The following is a 22,436-nucleotide window of genomic DNA, read 5'->3' as shown; positions in this document are numbered from 1 at the left end:
AAATGGTGCTAGTCCAACTGGATGTCTACATGCAGAAAAATGCAAATAGATCCATATTTATCACCCTGCACAAAACTAAAGTACAAGTGGATCAAAGAGAGCCTGGAAGTCATTGGCATAGGAGACAACTTCCTGCACAGAACACTAACAACACAAGCTCTAAGATCAAGAATCAATAAATGGGACCTCATGAAAATGAAAAGCTTCTGTAATATCCAGAATATATGAAGAACTCAAGAAGTTAAAAAGCAATAAATCAAGTAATCCAATTAAAAAAATGGGGTACAGAGCTAAACAGAGAATTCTCTGTAGAGGAATACAGAACGGCAGAAAAACTCAGAAATGTTCAATGCCCTCAATCATCAGGGAAATGCAAATCAAAATGACCCTGAGATTTCACCTGACACCTATCAGAATAGCCAATATAAAAAACTCAAGTGACAAAACATGTTGGAGAGGATGTAGAGAAAGGAAAACCCTACTCCACTGCTGGTAGGAATATAAACATGTACAACCACTTTTAAAATTAATCTGGTGCTTTCTCCAGACAATTAGGATCCAATATAGTTGGATCTTTAAGATCCAACTATACTACTCCTAGGTAATTATACAAAAGATGCTCAAGTACACAACAAGGGCATTTGCTCAACCATGTTCATAGCAGCTCTATTCATAATAGCCAGAATCTGGAAACAACCTAGATGTCCCTCAACTGAGGAATGGATGCAGAAATTTTGGTACATTTACACAATGGAATACTACTCATCAATTAAAAACAAGATCATGGAATCTGCAGAAAAATGGTGGGATCTCATCCTGAGTGAGGTATCTTAGAAGCAGAAAGACACACATGGTATATACTCACTTATAAGTGGATATCAGACATAGAATATAGAATAAACATACTAAAATCTATACACCTAAAGAAGCTAATCAAGGAGGACAACCCTGGGTAAGAAGAGCAATCCTCACTCCGAAAGGCAAATAGGATAGACATCGGAAGAGGGAAAAAACAAGAGATCAGGACAGGAGCCTACCACAGAGGGCCTCTGAAAGACTCTTTGACACCAATAGCATATCAAAGCAGATGCTAAAATTCATAGCCAAACTTTGGGCAGAGTGCAGGGAAGCTTATGAACGAAGAGGGAGGTAGTAAGATCTGGAGGGGAACAGAAGATCCATAAGGAGAGTAAGAAATACAAGAAATATGGGCCCAGGGGTCTTTTCTAAGACTGATACTCCAACCAAGGACCATGCATGGAGATAACCTAGAACCCCTGAACAGATGTAGCCCATGGCAGCTCAGTATCCAAGTGGGGACTGTCTCTGACATGAACTCAGTGGCAGGCTCTTTGATCACCTCACCCTGATGGGAGAGCAGCGTTACCAGGCCACAGAGGAAGACAGTGCAGCCAGTTCTGATGAGACCTGATAGGCCAGGGTCAGATGGAGGGGGAGGAGGACCTCCCCTATCAGTGGATTTGGGGACGGGTATGGAGGGTGGGATTGATAAGGAATGAGGGAGGGGGCTACAGCTGGGATACAAAGTGAATAAACTGTAATTAATATAAAAAATTAAAATTAAAAAAAGAAGTGTTTCAGAGGGAAATGTGGGGGAGAAAGGGAGAGAATGGGGGGTAAAAACAATTAAAATTCATTCAAAGTCAATGTAGTTTTGAATTTGAAATAAATACTCTTTAACGAAACAGGACTCCTAGTGGAGGGAGGGGAACACCAACCAGCCACAAAAACTTCAACCCCAAATTTACTCTGCCTACAAGTTGTTCAGGGATAAGGATGGAACAGAGATTGAGAGAAAGTCCAACCAATGCCTGGCCCAACCTGAAACTCACCCCATGGGAGAGAGCAACCCCTGACACTATTAATGATATTCTGCTATGCTTGCACATTGGAGCCTAGCATAACTGTCTTATGAGAGGCTGGAGCCTCTCATAAGGAGATCAAAACAGATGCTGAGTCTCACAGCCTGGGTGAAGCACAGGGAGTCTTGTAGAAAAGTTGGGGGTGGGAGGACAGAAGGACCTCAAAGTGAGAGGAGCTCCACAAGAATACCAACAGAGCCAACTAACCAGGGCCCAGAGGGGCTTGTGAAGACTGAAGCACCCAACAAAAGATATGCATGGACTGGACCTAGGCCCCCTACACAGATGTAGCAGATGGGAAGCTCAGGCTTCATGTGGGTTCCCTAGTTAAGGGAGTGGGTACGTTCTCTGACATGGGTTCTATTGCCTGCTTTTTGATCACTTCCCCATGGTGGGGCTGCCTCACCAGTACATAGGGGAAGAGGATACGTTCAGTCCTAATTCAACTTGATGAACTGGAGTAGGTTGTTGTTGCTGGTGAGGCTACCGTTTTCTGAGGAATAGGGGAGGGGGAAGGGGGAAGAAGGAGGGAAGGGTGATATTGAGAGGAGAGGAGGAGGGGGCTATGATTGGGATATAAAGTGAATAAATCAATAAATTAAAAAAAAAGAAAAGATACTAGTGTCAATTACTTCAAGTATCTTCAATAATTGTATGTGGAAGCCAGCCAAGTCTCAGAAATTGGGGCTCTCCTGTCAACTTGTAGCATACGGGGATCAAACTCAAGTTGTCAGGCCTGTGAGCAAGTGCCTCTACCAGTGAACAAACTTATGAGACCACAATTACCTATTAAAGTATGTATTATGAAAAACTACAAATATACACATTGTAGAATGATTTGAGAACATTGTAAGTTATAATGTTGAAGTGGGAAATAATCTATAGTAAAGAGAATTAAATCTCAAATTCAAAATACACAATTTATAAAATAAGACATTTAATGAAAGAACGTCAGCATCAGAAAATGACAAGTGCGTTTTTTCTAGCTAATTAAGTTGCTCCCCATTTCTCAAAATTGGAAATATCAAAGTGGAAAAAAATTGCTAGCAAAACCATCAATACTTTACTTACTCCATAAGCAAGGTGTTTATATAGTCATTTCCATCCATATGGCCAAACTGAAAATCTCTGTAAGACACAAGCAACAACAAAGAAAAAGAAGAAAAAGACCTCAATATTAGATTAAAAGAAAAAAGGTACACAGCATAAACCAAAACTTGGTAAGTACAAAAACTTTCAATACTGAACATGGAAATCCCTATATGTACATAACAGTGTGTTCTACTGGGTTTTGATAAGCAAATTACACAAGCAACAACAACAAACCCTGGATATTTTACCTCATTATACATGTTTAAAGGCAGGGAAAGAAATGTGCTACAAGTAAAATAGATTTAAGGAAAGCTGATTTACTGTGAAACAGGATCACTCAGAAGAGGTCAGCTACTACGAACCATGAGAATTGTACAATGAAGTTTTGGTAAATTTGAAATATGAAAATAATAAATCCTGAAAGTTTCTATTGCTGTTTTTGATAGCAGCAACAAGCACAAAAATTTGAAATACAGCAAAAATTCTTATTCCCAAGTAAAATTTTACATTCCATTAATTATTTTGAGTTTTTGCTACAATGACTTATTAGGCATGTGACTGTTCATTTAAATTGTTTCTAATTAGCAAATTTTTGTGCATATTTTCCTACCATAAAAATACATGTCAAATACTCTCAGAAAGCAGAAATGGGTCCTTCTCTAACTTGTAAGATGCGGCACGGATATATCTTCATGCTGACCAGAAGCTCTAGGTCATTCAATTCTTGATTCACCTTTCAAAGTATAACATATGGACTCTCTTATCTGAAAAGCCTGGGGCCATGACATTTCTGAAAATTTTGCACATAAACAATGAACTCCCTAGTGCAGGGACCCAAATGTTAAGTACAGAATTTTTTCCTTCATATATACCTTATTCACATATACTGAAGGAAATTTCACAAAATCCTTTAAAAGTGACTTTGTGTTCTAACTACTATCATGGGAAAGCAGGCGTGGAATTTTCTTACTGTCGTGTCAGAGCCTATACACCTCAGATGTCAGATTTAAATTTTAGAGATTAGGGATATTCAACTTATCTTACTACTTTTGATTTACTGCACTGTAATGCCAAATTAAACAAAGACACCCTTTTAGAACACATGCACATACCTATGGAAATGGTCTCTGAAATCTCTAGCAACCTCCTGAATAATCGACTTTAATCTGTAGAAGAACAAATATATAAATATTTCACCTCTTCAATGAAAAAGTTTAATTATCCCGTTATAACATCTGCAAGACACTCTATGGAGACTACACAAAGCTGATCTAGATGACATTTGAAGCTTAAATCTGTTTCAAAGCAACTATACCTGGTATGCTCAAGTGATGTGTTTTTCTCATCAATAACTGCAATGGCCACAAGCTTTCCTGAAATTAAGAATAATATCTTTCATTTCCTTGAACTGAGAATGACATAATGCACATTACACATACTTGTCAAATATTAAGTCTGCTGTAACCGGGAACTTTCAAAATATGTTGCTAGACTTTATTTAAATCCAATTATTATTTACATGTTACACAAAATTAAGCCAACATATTATGCTTTTAATTTTTTTGTCACAATTAAATTTTCACAAACACAGATCAATTAAAGATATGGAACGATTCATGAATTTGCGTGTCATCCTTGCGCAGGGGCCATGCTAATCTTCTCTGTATCATTCCAATTTCAGTGCATGTGCTGCCGAAGTGAGTACAACATATTATGATACAATACAATATTTGCAGTTATAGACCAGTGAATTAGTTGACTGCAAATGAGACATTTCTTCTACCTCTAGGAGGTAAATAATAATAAATTTGTTATGATTTCTCTACTAAAATTGTTTTATGCACCCAACAGCCCAACAAAGTATTCTTTCAAAAACTACACCATAAAGACAGATTTTTAAAAGTTTAGTAAAAATTGTTGTAGATAAAAACAAAAACAAACAAATAAACAAAAAAACAGTAGTTTATAACACTAAGGAAATATTTTTTGCATAGCCATTTCCTGTTATAATTTCATTAGTAATGGCATATAGAATCAAATTGAGTGACACACTGTTCTGGAAGTGTAAGTAAAACAGTAAATTACATGCCTACTGATAATGTTCAGGAGGACAGAATGATGCAATAACAGAACAGCAGTGTTCTGGTGGTGCTGATGTGGGCTGAAGATGCTATGTTCTCAGCATTGTACCAAGCCCTGGGAGAACAAATGTGAGACACCACTGTTTACTACCTATGTAACTGAACTTCAGGAGACTCCCATTTTAGGACAGCAAATGTTTCAGACTTATGAGGAAAGTTGAATGAATTTATATACCTAAACATACTGAGGAATTATTTCACTTGGGGAAGGAACACAAATGTAGGATTAAGTTAAAAAAATAGTATCACTGAACATTATTTTGATGCTTTTCCTAGTCTCACCCTGCATAATACATTTCTAATACATCTATAATTATATAAGATTACTCAACTAACTGTTATAAAAACATCAGCCTATAAGGATTATTTCATTTTTTGAAATTATTTCATGTACTATTCAGTGCTTAATTTTTATTGTTTTTATTTAACTTTCAAATGCCTTTTCCCTATAGCTGAATTTCCATTCCATGGTCATGAAACTGAGAGCAAACACATGCGGTAACAACACAGATGTCCTACTTTTAATTGTTTCTAAGTTTATACAATATTCATTTAAAAAGTAAGCTTCTTATAACTTTTAAACTTTCTATGTGTAGTTAACTTTTATATATTTCTATTTATTTTCCTGTTTTGTCATTTTCTACCATATGACCTTAATGAATAATATGACTGATTTCCTCTCACAAGTTAACAGTGAGAAGACTGTGAGAAGGCTTCACTTTAACTTGAAGCTTCATGGTTTTTGGTTTGGTTGTTTGGTTTTGTTTTCCTGCATTCCTGAATCATCTAGGCTCCTTGTCTTTATCATTACCATTGCTTGTTAGTAAACCTTCTTTATCTACACAGATCCTCATATCAAAGTATATATCTGTGGTATTATAAGTCTCAGCTCTTAGAAAGCAGAATTAGCAAACATAAGTCTACTTTAATTAGGAAATTCAGTTCCAAAAGAACCAGTAAATAAACATTCAATTAAAGAAAATTTCTGAAATGAAAAGGAATGGCCATATGCTTGTTACCTGTCTCTCCAAGTTCATACAAAAGGAAGCCATCCATAGTAAGGTAGTTCTGAAACCTCTCCCTGCTGATCCACGAAGACAGATCGCCATCTTCATACTCTTGAAACAAAGCAAATAAAATACATCAGAATAAAAGATGGCTGTAATGTCTCAATCCAGCAAAATAATTAATACCTAACACAGTATTATAATTATAAAACCTTAAGCTGGTTTTTAGGTAGTTTAGAAAAGGATTAATGAACAAAGCAATTATTTACTATAGCATCACTAAAATTAGCAAAGAATAATTCAAATAAAAAAGTAATTAAAATGCCCCAAATCAAAACTGAATATTTTTTGCAACATGTTGAGAAAGTCCATTTATATGTTTAAAAAGAACTATAGCAAACAGTTATTATAACCTGAATATTCATTTGAAAAACAGAATTGAAAAGATAGTGACAAAATGATCAAATGAAAACATATGCCCCTACAATGACAGCCTGGTGAAGGTGTTACCTGGTTCCTATCACTGCAGGTACTTTGTACTGTAATTTCTTTGCCTGATTAAAAATATAGTTCTTAAATGCTTTTGGAAACATGACAATGCATGAAGAGAACACTGAAAGTAAAGGTCTAAATAAACTGTTTTTAAGCAATCAAACCTATAGAATAAGTGCCAATTTTTAAATAGAGCTAGATTTAGAAATTAGAAAACTGAATTTAAAACTACAAGTTGATTATTGGATCAGAATCTTCATTCCATGCCAACAGCAAATTTCCTAAAGATTATACAACATGATAAATTTAAAACTCTTTAGAAAAAATATTTCTGTAATAGTATCTTAGGTTTCAAGATTCATAAATAATCAGTAGCAGAAGAAACATCTGCTAGACATTTTCACTTGGGAGAAAAATGAAAACACTTTACCTTAAAAATACAAAAAAAAAAAAAAAAAAGCAGCAATGATCAAGTATACACTGAGCACTTCTAGTAGCAGTTCCATGATAAAAAAATAAGGTAGGTAAAGAAGATACATACAGGGATTCTCTCCTTTCTACTATTTTTATGTGCACAAGTTCCTCTCAAGTTTATTTGACTGTTTGGTGATAAATGTAAACATTCAATAACTATCCTTTGAATGAATAAGCCTATGAACAGACTTGATGTATCATTGTATAGATCTCCTTACCTAACATTCTAGTGATGTAGGATATTCATGTATCTGCCATACTATCTACTCCATAAATTATTTAAAGGATAACATGACAATGCAACATTAAGTAGATAACACAGTACATCTAATATATAGTAACTGCATGCAGTAGTGATAAGTATATATCAAGAACTAAAGTTAGTTCAATTATACACATTAAAAAATAGAGATGCTTAGTTTTCTCAGCTGTTATCAAAATATATCAAAATATCAAATATGACAAAATATCAAAACATGTTCCTTTACTAAAACAATGAAAATATTTTTTTTATTAAGTGGCCCAACAACCAAGTGGTTAACTACAAATAAAGCCTCTGTTTTTAAAAAGAAGGATAATAAAACATAGTGACAAAATGTCATTAGAATTTGCTTTACAATGCTTCAAAAGAGAAACAATAAAACTGAAGCAACTGTAGTAAGGTCCTGTTAACCATTTAATATTACTGTGAGTATTAGGGTTTTATTATGTCACTCTTTTTATGATATATGGATGACATCAAAATAAAATGTATATTAAATGACATATTTACTTCTAGGAAGTATTTTCTGATAGGGGGAGAAATACCTAAAGAAGGTATAAGAGTTCCATTCTGCTGAGGATTTTTTATCTGTGTGTGATGAAAGTTAACTATCCTCCTAAAACTAAGTCTGAACATTTTAATGTATAGAAACTGAATACTGTTTTTTTCTTAAAGTGGCAAATATTTTCACACACACACACACACACACACACACACACACGAATCACTGGAAGCAACTAAAGTACATTGATGGAAAAACAACTGAAGGGTTAAAAGATTATTGTATCAAATGCTACACTTTGTAAGTGGCAACACTTACAAAATCTTTTATAAATGCCTCCACATAACAATGTTTTAATTATGAAAGGCTTTATGTGAATTAAAGCTTTGGAACTTACCATCATAAACAAAGTAAGTGTCATCTTTGAAAACAAGCACAGCAGGAATTTCTTTCAGTGTCACATACTGCAGAAAAACATAAAAAATTTTAAGTTTTATCCTAGCAATTCAATTAATACCTGGTACTTTGTATTTGATTATTATTTATTTTGTTCCTGGAGACTCCCTGCTGTCTCTTAGGAGCGCATTCTCATGTACACCTGCCCTTGTTGTATAAACCTTGCTCTACCAAATTTAAAGTTGATTGGTTAATAAAAAATGCCGAAGCCTGGGCAGGGCAGAAGTGAGAGGCAGAGCTAAGGTTCAAGGGCTTTGAGGAGAGAGGATCATGGGAGGAGGAAACAGGTACAGGAAAAGGAGAGCAGCCCTGGGATAGGGAAAGAACCACATAGTCGAGAGGAACTGTTCTAATGATCTGGCATGAATGGAGGAAAGCAGCCCAGATGAGGAACATGTGCACATATTTTTGGATTATGGATGGGAAATAGCCTAGATAGGAATTATTAGAGCAATTGGTATACGATACCAGCCTTAGAGATAAAGTTTAGTTTAAGAGGGAAATAACTGCCCAGCCCCAGATAAAATAAGTCTTATCTAATATCTTTCAGATGTCTGTGCCATTTATTGATTTGGTAATGTAATAATTACAGGCTTTTAATAACAATCATTATTAGCAATTTTTATTTTCTAAAACAAGTACCTACAATTTCAAAAGCATTGAAAGAAACTAGGAAATACACATATACACACACACACCACCACCACCACCTACTACTACAAAAGACTTAAAAAAAAAAAAAGAATACAATCTTAAGTTCAGCCAAAATTTGTATCTGAATGTTTTCAGATCCCTCCCTGAAAGCAGATCCCTTCCTGTCCAGCTAGTTTACAGCTTCAAAGAGGTAGTGGTTACACAATTATTTGAATGTGCCCCCAACCACACACCTGTACATCCAAATGGAGGGATCTGACCCTAAAATGTAAAATATTAATACTTATATCTAAAAAAGGAGAAATGACAAATTAAGGGTATGAACCTTATCTGCAATGAAAAAAATGTCTTATATCAAACTAGGTAAACTGGAATAGATTTATATTGACAAAAATAGAGGTTCTTCAACAAGCTGAAATCATTTCAGAATTGCCACTGTAACATAAAAACACAGAGCAGTGGTTCTCAATCTCTGGGTTGCAACCCCTGTGGGGTCGAACTACCATTTCATGAGGATTGTATATCAGATATTCTGCACAATAGATACTTACATTTTATGACTCATAACAGTAGCAAAATTACAGTTACAAAGTAGCAATGGCAATAATTTTATGGTTGGGGTTACAACAACATGAAGAGTGAACTGTGTTAGAGTGCTGCAGCATTAGGAAGGTTAAGAACCATTGCACTAGAGGAACCATTGTACTAGAGTGATTTCATATTCTCCTGCTTATTGACTCCCAATCTTAAAGGTCAACTCATCTCTGCATCTTTCACACTTGACCAATGTACTGTGCTTTCAGCATTTTCAAATGAACAATTTGAGCTTCTTATGAACTTCAACCTAATATACGCTGTAATATACACAATAAGAACTGTCTTCTGCTTGCTTCTATCCCTTTCTCACTGCACTATAGGATCACTGGCTACTGTGGTATTTTCTAGATATGCAAGGTATACTCCAGCCTTGGGCCTCTGTATTATCTCCTCCTTGCTTCTGATACATTCTATCCATAGACCTCTGTGAGGCTCTTTCACATCAGGCAGATTTCAGTTCAAATATTTTCTATTCAGACATACCTACTTTCATCTTTCTTTATTTTTTTTGATCAAAAATGTAAACAGTTGTCTATCCCTACATATCCCATCTCTCACACTGTCCATATACTTTTGGTATCATCTCTGGAATATTGTTTTTGTAATATTTACTTACTACTAGGTGTGAAGGGCCAGGAGAAGACTGAATTTTGCGTCATACACATAACTTACAACTTAAAAACATCTTTGGGGTTTGATGCGTATCACTGCTTATCAGTATTATTTCAGAGAAAAAAAAATCACTAATGTAACTACAATCTCTAAGCGCCACGATCGTGGAAGACTTGGTTCATGAATTATAAACAGTATGACATCAATAATAAAAATTTCTCTTTTCATACAACATTACAAATAAATCTGACATGTAAAATCAAATCATAATTCTTAAGAATAAATTATCATTAAATCAAATATTAAATATTACCTCAGGAATCACATCTTCTGGCGCAGAAAAGAAGTATGTATACACAATTAACTCTGAAGCAGCATCTATGTATTTCTCCTATGACAGTTCAAAAAGAAAAAAAGATATCTTAAATATCAAACACCAAAATTTACTCATTTAATAGTTAAAGCTATCTAGAAGCAGTATAAGAATTTCCTAGCATATTTCCTTTTAGTAAAAGAAGAAACTATAACCAAATGCAATGTTGTGAAGGCAAACCACCATTCCAACTAAGTGATTCTATCTTCCCCTTCAAAAATAGCTGATGAATTATAATACAAAGTTGATTCAGGTTTATTAACAGAGATTAGCAATGATGAATGATGATGGTGATAACAAAAGGAAAGGCATGCATAAATACACATACACATTAAATAAACTTAGGTACAATGTTTTACTTTAAAAAGGTAATGTTTGCACTGTAGTTTTCAGTCTTTCACTGAAAGTATGCAAAAGTGATGCAAATTAAATAACCTGGTCAGTAACAGTAAAAAATACTAAGGCAGGCAATGTTTACCCAAGTTTTACTTAATTTCTTAATTGCAAATTTAGTAAGAGATGAAAGAAAGTGTTTTCATTGTGAAAAATACTTAGATAAGCCAAAATATTTTGCTTTAAAGTTTCAGAAAAATCATAGCAATACAGCAAATAAAATTACAACATGTTCATGTGCAAGAAAAAGATAATGTCATACTTTCAAGGGTGATTCTCCACCAATATAAACAAAAAATACATGGTGCCGCTTCTGTACATGGTCGAACATTTGTTGACTTGGAAGAGGCCGAATTAGAGCCCTGTGTGAAAACATAACAAGTGAGTATAAACTAAAGATAGCACACAATTCATTCTTATTTATGTGACAGCTGACTGTGTTTAACATTTTAGCAATATATTATCTGTACTTAAGTACATCACCAAACCCACCCAAGTAAAATTTCTGCCTGCAGTGTTTGTGTACTACATAGTAACACTGTATGTAGTAGCCAAAATTAAATCTGCCAGTTTCAAATACATCGTTTTAGACATCATCAATAATATTTTTAATCAGTGAGACACAGAATGATCACACATTTATAGTCCTTGGCTAAAAGCAAGACAATCCACCTGAGAATTCTTTCATTTTCAAAAGCAGATTTACAGAAACAGATCATGAAACAGTATCCCAGGATTCAACAAGAGTTAATGTTTACATAATATGTGTCAATTTAAATATTACATACTTAAGTACCATATAGAAGTCAAAGCACCAAGCTTCCAATTTATATGACTATTTATATGACTATTATGGAAGCAATAGTTACACTAGCACAAAGAGAAAACTGTAGTGGAAAGTTTTGGTGTCTTTAAGAACTACCCCCTGCTGCTCCTGGCTGCTGCTGCTGTACTTTGATGAGAAGAAGAACTTGAAGATATCATGAAGCAAGTTTGGACTCTACCCCAATTCCTTCCAATTCCTCAACACCAGGTAGGAGAGAAAAAAAGGTAAGTGGGGAGAGGAGGGTGGAGTTCTCTTTTTAGTTACTTCCTCCTGGTTAGGGTCATTGGTTTCTTTGGGGCAAGTCCAATCTTCCTTACATGGTATTTCTGACTTTTTTTCAAACTGCATCAACAGCAACTAGGAGCAGCAGGGGGAAGCACCAGCAGCCTTCTTTCTTGGAGCCCTCTTTTTTTCTAGGTTCTGGCCTTTATTCCCTCTCCAGAGTCCTCAGAAGTAAACTATATGCAGCTGGCAAACAGCCCCTCTCAGAGTCTGCATGAAGCAAATACTTTGCGCTGTGGACAACCTGAAATCAGCCCCACATCCCCCACCTGGAATTAAAACTAAAACATGTTTTCATAACATAACTGAGTTTTTAAAGACACCAAAACTTTCCACTGAAGAAAACTATCCTACAAAATTTATTGTACAGTCATTTTCAAAAACAAATGGATAAATGAGTTACACTAAAGGTTACTGTAAAACATATCATTTATAAAACAGTTAAGAAATAAATGTTTTTTTCTTTTAAATATGGTATAGATTAGCATACTTTCAGTCCACAAAACTTACAAAATGAAAAAAACCTATTTTGCAAAAAGGGAACACTTTCAAAACACAGTTCTTAAAGTCATTGCATCAGTCTCCCTAGTCTTTGCTTCAGTCCTTTGCAATTAACCAGTAAGTGATGCAACTCTACAACTGAGTTATGAAATCTTCCCTACTCCAGAGGCATTCTCTCATCAGGAGAATCCCCTCTTAGGGGTAGAGAAAACTGCATTCAATAACTGCCAAACATAAAGCTACCTGAAGCCACAGGAGAGTCAAGTGCATACCACTAGCCTTATTTACCTCCAATATATGTATTTAAAATTATTTATTCACAAATGAAGAGAAATATAGAATCACAATGAGAAAATACAACTGAAATTACACATGTAACCATCACAAACTCTAACAAAGATAATTTCTAATTCTGTGCATCTACACAAATATTTTGAGGAATAACTTTATACAACAAACCTATCCTGTTTTAACCTCAAGCTATTTATAATTACTAATATATCTTGCCAAGTTAACAAAGTGTCTAGAACAATATAGATTAATTGATCTGACAAACGTTCTTAAAAAAGATATATATAAACATATTACAAATGTAATTATAAACACTGATATTCTCTACACATTAGCAAGACATAGATGTTTCTTCAAATCAGCAAAAACTGATTGTAGAAGGATCTACTTCCTGATCAGCAACAAGTAAAATATTTGTAGTTTGATGCAAATGCTTTACTGGGTTTTAACTATGTAACTTGCTAAGCAAATACTGCCAGAACACTTTGCAGTGATGGTAAAGAAAATTAATTTAGCTGCATTAAAAAAAAAATTTTCAGTGCTACAAACTAGGGATGAAATCCCAAATTTAGGCTCCTGTCCTTTTACTTGTTTTCTCCTACATCCAATGTCCATCCCATTTGTCTTTCTAAGTGAGGACTGATCATCTTACCCTGGGTCCTCTTTCTTGTTTATCTTCTTTAGGTGTATAGATTTCAGTATGTTTATCCTATCTTATAGGTCTATATAAGTGAGTATATACCATGTGCGTCTTTCTGCTTCTGGGATACCTCACTCAGGATGATCTTTTCCAGTTTCCACCATCTGCCTGCAAATTTCATGATTTCCTTGTTTTTAGCTGAGTAGTATTCCATTGTGAAAAAGTACAATTTCTGTATCCATTCCTCAACTGAGGAACATTTGGGTTGTTGCCAGGTTCTGGCTATTACAAATAAAGCTGCTACAAACATGGTTGAGCAAATGTCCTTGTTGTGTACTTGAGTATCTTTTGGATATATGCCTAGAAGTGGTATAGCTGGATCTTGAGGAAGCACTATTCCTAATTGTCTGAGAAAGCGCCAGACTGATTTCCAAAGTGGTTGTACAAGTCTGCATTCCCACCAGCAATGGAGGAGGGTTCCCCTTTCTCCAGCATGTGTTGTCACTTGAGTTTTTGATCTTAGCCATTCTGATGGGTGTCAGGTGAAATCTCAGGGTCATTTTGATTTGCATCTCTCTGATGGCTAAGGAGGTTGAGCATTTCTTTAAGTTTTTCTCTGCTGTTTTGTAGTCCTCTACTGTGAATTCTCTGTTTAGTTCTGTACCCCATTTTTTAATTGGATTGCTTGATTTGTTGCTTTTAAATTTCTTTAGTTCTTTATATATTCTGGATATCAGCCCTCTGTCAGATATAGATTTGGTGAAGATCCTTTCCCAGTCTGTAGGCTGTTGTTTTGTTCTGACAACAATATCTTTTGCTTTACAGAAGCTTTTCAGTTTCATGAGGTCCCATTTATTGATTGTTGATGTTAGAGTCTGTGCTGTTGGTGCTCTGTTCAGGAAGTTATCTCCTGTGCCAATGAGTTCTAGGCTCTTCCCCACTTTTTCTTCTAACTGATTTAGTGTGTCTGGTTTTATGTTGAGGTCTTTGATCCACTTGGACTTTAATTTTGTGCAGGGTGATAAATATGGATCTATTTCTGACATGAACTCAATGGGGGGGCTCTTTGCCCCCCCCAACCCGAGGGAGGAGCAGCCCTGCTAGGCCACAGAGGAGGACTTTGTAGCCAGTCCTGAAGATACCTGATAAACCAGGGTCAGATGAAAGCAGAGGAGGTCCTCCCCTATCAGTGAACTTGGAAAGGGGCAGAGAGGAGATCAGGGAGGGAGGGTAGGAATGGGAGGGAATGAGGGAGCAGGATACAGCTGGGATACAAAGTTAATAAACTGTAACTAATATTAAAAAAATTTTAAAAATTAAAAAAAACCATGAAATCCCAAGTTTAAAAGAGCAGTAACATTCTGTGCTTCTTTCAAGACTCTGAAATTACAGAACAAGCAATATATAAATTGATATATGGCATTACAACATAAGAAAATATTTAAAAAAATTAAGATTCACGAAGTTGCTAGACTGATTCTTTTAATTGCATATCTCATATTTCGTTATTTTTAAAAAATAATTTATTTAATTTTATTTTATTCGGATCAGTGTCAAGGTGTCAGATCCCTTGGAAATGGAGTTACAGACAGTTGTGAACTGCCATGTGGATGCTGGGAATTGAACCCGGGTCCCTTGGAAGAGCAGACAGCACTCTTAACCACTGAGCCATCTCTCCAACCCCATATCCCATATTTCTAATTATTCAAAACAACTATGGTCTGATAATACTAAATAAAAACTTCCACAGGAAACAGTCCACAAGTTAAACTGTGTACTGTTCTGAGTAATAGGAAACCCTACTGTATACTACTTTCCCTCAAAGAGTACATAGAAAGCCAGTGAATCACACAGGGCTTGTGTGCAAGTAATCCTTACTTTGTTTATCAATGGACCCAAAGTACAGACATTGGTGATACTGGAAATCCAGATACCAAAGAAAGGAATAAAGTAATTTCTTTAAGTGAAAATCTAAAAGGACAAGCAATTTTTTGAGGAGAAAAAAAAAAAAAAAAGAGCACATTCAAGCATCCCTGGGAGGGGGTTGAGCTGGGAGCTTAGTATGTCCTTTATAAATAGGAGAGACTGTAGTATAAGTAATAAATAATTGGAAAATGTATTAAAATTCATTGGAGAAAAAAAAATCTAAGCATAAAATGACCTTAAGCACAAAATTAACATAAACTACAAAATATGCTATACCTTTACAGATTTTCACTGCATATGCTACATAAATGTAAATTTTTAAAAAATGCATATAACACATTTAATATCTAAAATGTATGTCCGATGTGATCTACTAAAATACATTTCTTTCAAATATTAAAATCATATAGTAAAGGCTATTTCAACTTACCCAGACACTCTGTGAGCAAACTCAATTATATCCTCTTTAGTCCGTGGTCCTCTGTAATTATATGCCAAGTCCCCCTTTAATCTTAAAAATAAAAATAAAAATTGAAAATTAACTACCTTTATATTTAATCTCAATCCTCCTCTATTAAATAAAGTATTAGCTTAAAATGCACAAAACACCAAATAAGGAGAAGCTTTAAGAGCAGCACATTTATGTAAAGCAGAGTGTGCAGAATCCTCTGAGGAACATCAACTTAAGATGCACAGGAAATGGCAATGCTCCATACACATGCCAGGGATACATTTTAACTGGTAGTGTAGAGTTATAGTATGTACCTTCTGAAAAGTGATTTGCATATTTACAGTCAAGAGCTTAGTGGAAAATAAAAGGACTAGGGACTAGTGTAATTTTGTGGTAGCAAAACCTCCAATACGCATCATGAATTAGGCATAAAAATAGCTTTCTTAACTTGTCAATGCATAAATTTATAGCTAACCAACTGTACAGATAGAATATATAAGCAAAAACAGAACTCATAACAAAGAGAAAGGACCATTAATATATACTGTAATAGAATAGCATTTTCAAAAGACAAAACAAAAAAAGAATAATGTCAATAAAAAAACAGGTTAATATATTCACTCAAAATTGTAAAATTTGGGGTTTTAAAATATTGGGGTTAGTTTACTTAAAATAAAAACTGTGAAACAACTGCTTAGTTCCTTACAATATGAAAATAAGATTAATGAAAATAATAGGAAAATTCAGCAAAATCATTGTAAAACAATTCTCTTTCGACTCACCTTATCATTCTCCAATTTAATTTCTCTAGTAGACTTGATCAATACCCACAGATTAAAGTGAACATCTATCGATTTTGCTTCTCCTGATTTCTCTTTTCTCTAATGAAGCTAGTGTCTTTAATTATACAAGAATGAAATGTTAGATGTGATCTGCAGTGGCAAAGCAGAACACATACTGGGGCTCCTCAAGAAGAGACCTTTCACAATTTATAAATGTATGCATCATCCTATAAGTGAATGCTACACAGTGAATACTCAGAACACATTTACTGAATTAACTTCATACCATACACTTAAACATGAAGATATATAGAGACGTAGTCTCTCACTTTTGATCACATACTTGGTTTAAAAACAATGGCTGAACCCAAACTTTCATCCTCCAAAGAATGTACTTGAATAAATAAAATGTAAACAGTCTGAACTATTAAAACTATACATATAAACATACAACACTCGACTTACAGCTTAATTGTTGGATAACCTCGAACTCCAAACTCTGAAGCAATGCCTTGATAAGAAAAAGAATAAATATTTCTAAGTTCCTTTTAAACTAAGAAAACTACGTACCATGAGCCTTTTACTTAGAAAAAAAGTTTATATAAATCTGAGTGTTTTTAAGTATTAAAATCTCACAAAGGAAAAAAATGACATTTTTTTATAATTAATAATGTAACATATTAACTTCAGAAAATACTCTCAAAAAGTAAAGAGTGAATGGCAAAATAATAATTACATTTTGTTCTTACCCCTCTTCTACTGCCTTCTCTCCCTTTCTGGTTCCTGTTCTAGTTCCATGATCTATATTCCCCATACATGTGTATACAAATTAAAATCCTGAAGACTCATGAGGGAAAGTGTAGAGAAGGATTTTTAAATAAAGACATGTATAGGAAAATATCTATCACATAATCTAACACATAAAACTCCATAACTGAAGGTCTAGTTCCTGACCCCTGATCCTGGCCTCACTGCTAAGTGATATCTGATGGCACATTATGGCAGACATGCTAATATATACTGAGGTGGAATAGTTATAACTGAATTTAATGGTTTAATATCCTTTAAATATACATCAAAATAACTGTGTGAAGAAAAAGTGGATTGTTATCAGATAGAACGGAACTTTGGAAGACTAGAAATATTGTTTGAGTGAAAATATAAATTAGGAGGCTAGGGTGAAACAAAAATCAGTTTTTGTTTTTCTTCCAACTTAGAGAAAAATGGTTCACATATAAACTTGACATCAATCCCTTCATAGAAGCTGCTTGTAACACAACTCCCCCTGGTACTTTATAATTTTAAATATTCACAGACATGATAAAATATGGAGTTTGCTATTTTTTTGCTTGTTCCTTGAAATTATAACAACTCAACAGTATAGACAGGTGAGGGTAAGAATTATGACCTTAGATTCTGGGCCTAACTTTGTCTCTAATTTTGGCATGTGAGATCAGTCATTTCATGTTATTTACCTTTTGTTGCTAGACCTATGAACTGGAAGGGGAGGAAGAGTGTATTTCCTTTATATGACCAACATAAAAAGGGCATAAACAGTGACTGTCAGGTAAATAAAGATGGGTTTAATGTACATATGGGTTGAGGAGAAAGAAGTGGGAGGTGAAGAGGCTTTTCTTCAATCTAGAGAGTAGGTCAGAGATATGGTGCTGCTAAAAATTCCAACAACCTGCACAGCACAAAAAAGTAATCCAGAAAAAAAAAATAACTGGTCCAAAATGTCAATAATACAAGTTTGAAAAACCATGAACTATAGTCACAGTGTAAAAATTTTGTAGTCAAGAAAGGAAATTTGCAAACATAATCCTTTAACAAAGGACAAAGAACAAAGAATAGGAATGGTACCAGACAAATACCAGTCAGTGCAGGTTTGTTCATGAAAGTGAGGCAAATGTAATCCCGACTGTAAAATAAGGCGAAATGTAAGTTAGAATGTAAGCAGGATTTTAGGAGCTCCACAATAGAAATAAACATATTATGATGGGGGAAACTATACAATTTAACTTCTATATAAGAAATACTTTTAGCATTCATTCCTGGAAGAATAGATCTCTGTGTATGTGTAGATGTTATAAAACATGCTTGACTAATTACTAATTAAAACTGCATCAAAAAATTTGTCACTATTTCAAACAACAACAACAACAAAAAAATGATACTAATTCAAAGTTCCAGTTCAAAAGTTCTATACACTGGAATTTGTTTTTTTGAGTGTGATAACATTTGTTTCAGCCACATTTACAACCGAGAATAGGCTACTGTCAAAGACTCTTATTTCTACATGACTGCTTCGAATAGTCTTCTTTCAAACCAAATCCAAATCATGTAAATACATTATCAAAATACTCTACTTTATGGATCCTCAACTTAAGTTCTGCAGTAAAAGTATGTGAAATGCCTGTAACACTATTCTCATGACCCAATCTGAAAGATTTTTCATATGATAGGGCAGTGTGGGCCTAAGCTGACAGTGAGTACTCAGATAATCTTAATGCAGATGGACAGTTTGCAGACCAAATACTGAGAAATCCAAGTGTCCAATGTGCACAGGAGATATCTATGAAACAGCCAAATCTTTATTACTTTACAGTCAGAATAATATGAACAGATGGCTTGAAAAAAAAGAATTAGTCCAGCCCGGCATGGTGGCACATGTCTGTAATCTCAGCACTCTGGGAGCAAAGGCAGGTGGATCTCTGAGTTCGATACCAGCCTGGTCTACAAAGCAAGTCTAGAACAGCTAAGGCTACATAGAGAAAACCTGTCTCGAAACAAACAAACAAACAAACAAACAAACAAACAAACATAAAATCAGTCCTTTATCAATTTAACTCTAAATTCCATTAAAATGTCTATATTTAAAGACTTGCGGTATTTAAGCATTGAGAATTATAAGACAAAATTATGTCTGTAATCTCTAAACAGCAGTTTATGAATACTAATCAATGTTTTCAACATACTAAAAAGAACATTTTTTTCCTGCACAGTAAAGTGGAGACAGTGCATTCACTGAAAAAAAAAAGACAAGTAATTTACTTATGTTTATTGGATATTGTTTTCCTTGTAGTTAATGTCTCATAAGAACCCAGTTTCTCTTTGTTCAATGGTATATTACCAATGTCTAGAATGTGTCTGGCATGTGCTAGCTTATATTGAACACTCATTAAATATCTTATAGGGAAATGACCCTGCAACTGGCATAAGCTACCACAGAGTAAACACTCACTAAGTTTTGTTCTAGGTAAATGAATGCTGACTTTGCAACTTTTCTATGAAAGAATTACTTCCGTAATAGACCATGTTTGGCCTATTAAACAGCAGGATCCATAAGAATGAATTACTGTTCTGGCTGGGCTCTAAGTTGGGAGGGAGAAGTGGAGGAGTTTCACTGGTCTATATCCACAAAGTATATTACACAAAGTGTATAAAGTAACCATAAAATACTTGGTGGGTGACAGTGTTCCATATATATGAGTTTCTCTTTCTCCTTTCCCAAAGTTACATGGTTTGCACAAAATGATGTGTTAAATACATGTTTCCTTATGGCTACCTCTATATAACAATGCTTTGTGAACAAGAAATATAAACTGAAACAATCACATCTATGAAATCAAAATGTCGCAACTAGAGTGGCAAAAAAGAAAACTATAAACAAATTAATAGCATTTAAAACACTTTCTCACTTTAAATATCAAACAAAAATTACTGCCTTTACACTTGCCAGGGGAGTGTTGTACCATTGAGGAATATCTAACTCTTAATTTGGCAATTTTTCCTAATCACAGAACCCCTTTAATAGGGTCACTTACTAATATATAAAAGAAAAAGAAAAATTAAAAAACAAACAAAAATACTAAATTTCAAATATTAAAGGATCAGACACTATAAGCTTTCTGAGTTACTGTAAATATCACTGAGGCATCAGTTTTATCTTTAAGATATTTACTTAAGTTCACTGCATGTATTATATGTACGTATTTTTCCCAATGACTTTTCTTTATACCCCCATTTTATTTTCCATTAAATGATTAAAATGATCAATAAGTCTGCCACTTTCCAGACTTTTTGGCACTTACTATAAGCATTTTTTGGCCTAATGGAACTTGTTTGGCTTTTCAATAATCTCTAAAGATTGGAATGGAGGTTCATAAATAGTTAGGAAATGAAATCTGATTAAGTGGATAAGTGAATGAGTGCATCTAAAAGTAAATACGTGTGACGATATGAGCCACCCTGTGGGTGCTGGGAACCAAACCCAGGGCCTTTGCAATAGTAAAGTGCTCTTAACCACAGAGCTATCTCTCCAGCCTCTTCTAATCCTGTTAAACACTAATCCAAGCATATTATCCTTCTTCTCTACAACAGTGGCCTGCCAGCCATCTTATCTCCTTCTAAGGTTTCAAAAATTAATTTATTTGACTCAGTAATCCCAGCTCTGACAACTCATCTACATTCTCGATCACTGATTCAAAAAGATCAGTAAACTAAAAACTGCCAATTTAGGTTAGCTGACAGCTTGAACATAAACAAGAAACTAAACATCTAGCTTTGCCATACAACAGTGGTGTTATATAGCTCAGCAAGTACATCTAGGAGTACAGTGGCAATCTATCCCGTCTATAACTTCAGCCCTGCAAATGACTATGAGTATTGTTTACACTGCTCTGTTGTTTCCATTCAAGCCTAAGCTCCCAGAATACATATAAAAGTTCATATATATTATCCTCCTGTATGTATTCTTCTCTTTCATCTTACAAGCTTCTACCAAAAATATTTTTATCAAATCATTTGCTTTCCCTCAAATGAGTTTTCTCCCTATTGACAAATGATAAAATGTAAAACACTGTCTGACCTAGGAAACTCTTCACATGGTTCCTTCTGTATTATCACATGTACTAGCTTTTAAATCTGAAACATTAAACAGTCTTTATCATCTTAAAGATTACTGCTCCCTGATAGATTAAAACAACTAAAATTAAGTTAAGTACCTCATTCATAGCCACAGAGTAGGACGTAAGAGTTGAGATAAAAAACATGGGCCTGTCTCAACCCCAAGTACATGAACCTGACATCCTAAAAAAGAAATGCACAGTAAATGGCTGGGTGTGTTGGTTCATACTTGTAATCCTAGTACTTGAGAGACTGAGGAAGAGGACTGATATGAGTCCTAGGACATCACAAAATGTTCCAGGCCAGTCTGAACTATAGGGAAAGATCCTGTCCCATTTTTGTTTTGTTTTAAAGATAGCAGGCATGCATATTGCCACACAACATAATTCTACTTTACGTAAAAGACAAGGGAACCAATCTTAGTGGACACAACGGATTTTACACATGTCACATCTTTCAAACTTCAAAATAGCCAGTAAAAGAAATATCATAATTAAATGTTTACCAATAAAGCCAAAGCTTAGGGCCTTAGTGTCACACACATAAGCAATACACAGTGCCAATCTTATTTTCTCTGAAGTCATGCTCTTTCCAAATCACTACAACACTGCATTCTTCTCTTAGCTTAATTTCTTCTTTTATCATTTCCCTTAAGACACTTCCTAGTAAAAATTAGGTTATGGGGACATGTAGTTTCTATCACAACTCAGTTCTGACAATGGAGCATGAAAATAGTTTACATAACAATATACAAATGACTGTGGAAATAGTCCAATAATTCTATTTACAAAAATTAGCAACAAGGCAGATTTGGCTTATGGGGTGACATGGACTTGTCTCAGATTAATTCAGTTTCTGTACTCAGTCATTAATCTCATTTTTTACTCTTAA

At 34.6% G+C, this 22,436-nt stretch overlaps 1 protein-coding gene and 1 non-coding gene across 3 annotated transcripts in view; both read right to left on the bottom strand.

Annotated features, from left to right (window-relative positions):
* Nucleotides 1–22,436, bottom strand: part of Tmx3 (thioredoxin related transmembrane protein 3) — a 39,082-nt gene that overhangs the window by 10,904 nt on the left and 5,742 nt on the right. The window contains exons 5-13 of one of the 2 annotated variants that reach the window (XM_055606768.1): nucleotides 17,103–17,148; nucleotides 15,835–15,915; nucleotides 11,201–11,300; nucleotides 10,486–10,563; nucleotides 8,251–8,317; nucleotides 6,136–6,234; nucleotides 4,291–4,348; nucleotides 4,088–4,141; nucleotides 2,955–3,011 (exon numbers count right to left, since the gene is read on the bottom strand). In XM_055606768.1, the coding sequence (XP_055462743.1) occupies nucleotides 2,955–3,011; nucleotides 4,088–4,141; nucleotides 4,291–4,348; nucleotides 6,136–6,234; nucleotides 8,251–8,317; nucleotides 10,486–10,563; nucleotides 11,201–11,300; nucleotides 15,835–15,915; nucleotides 17,103–17,148 (640 nt within the window). The remainder of the gene's footprint in view (nucleotides 1–2,954; nucleotides 3,012–4,087; nucleotides 4,142–4,290; nucleotides 4,349–6,135; nucleotides 6,235–8,250; nucleotides 8,318–10,485; nucleotides 10,564–11,200; nucleotides 11,301–15,834; nucleotides 15,916–17,102; nucleotides 17,149–22,436) is intronic. The other variant, XM_055606769.1, reaches the window with a different exon arrangement.
* On the bottom strand, nucleotides 4,574–4,680 carry LOC129676435 (U6 spliceosomal RNA). The gene has a single exon (XR_008720074.1). It is a non-coding gene; the product is annotated as a U6 spliceosomal RNA (small nuclear RNA).

The sequence above is a fragment of the Psammomys obesus genome, unplaced genomic scaffold (assembly GCF_907164565.1).
Source record: "Psammomys obesus unplaced genomic scaffold, mPsaObe1.curated_primary_1811, whole genome shotgun sequence".
Lineage (NCBI taxonomy): Eukaryota > Metazoa > Chordata > Mammalia > Rodentia > Muridae > Psammomys > Psammomys obesus.
Note: the sequence above shows the minus strand (reverse complement) of the source record. Positions and strands in the feature narration are given on the sequence as shown.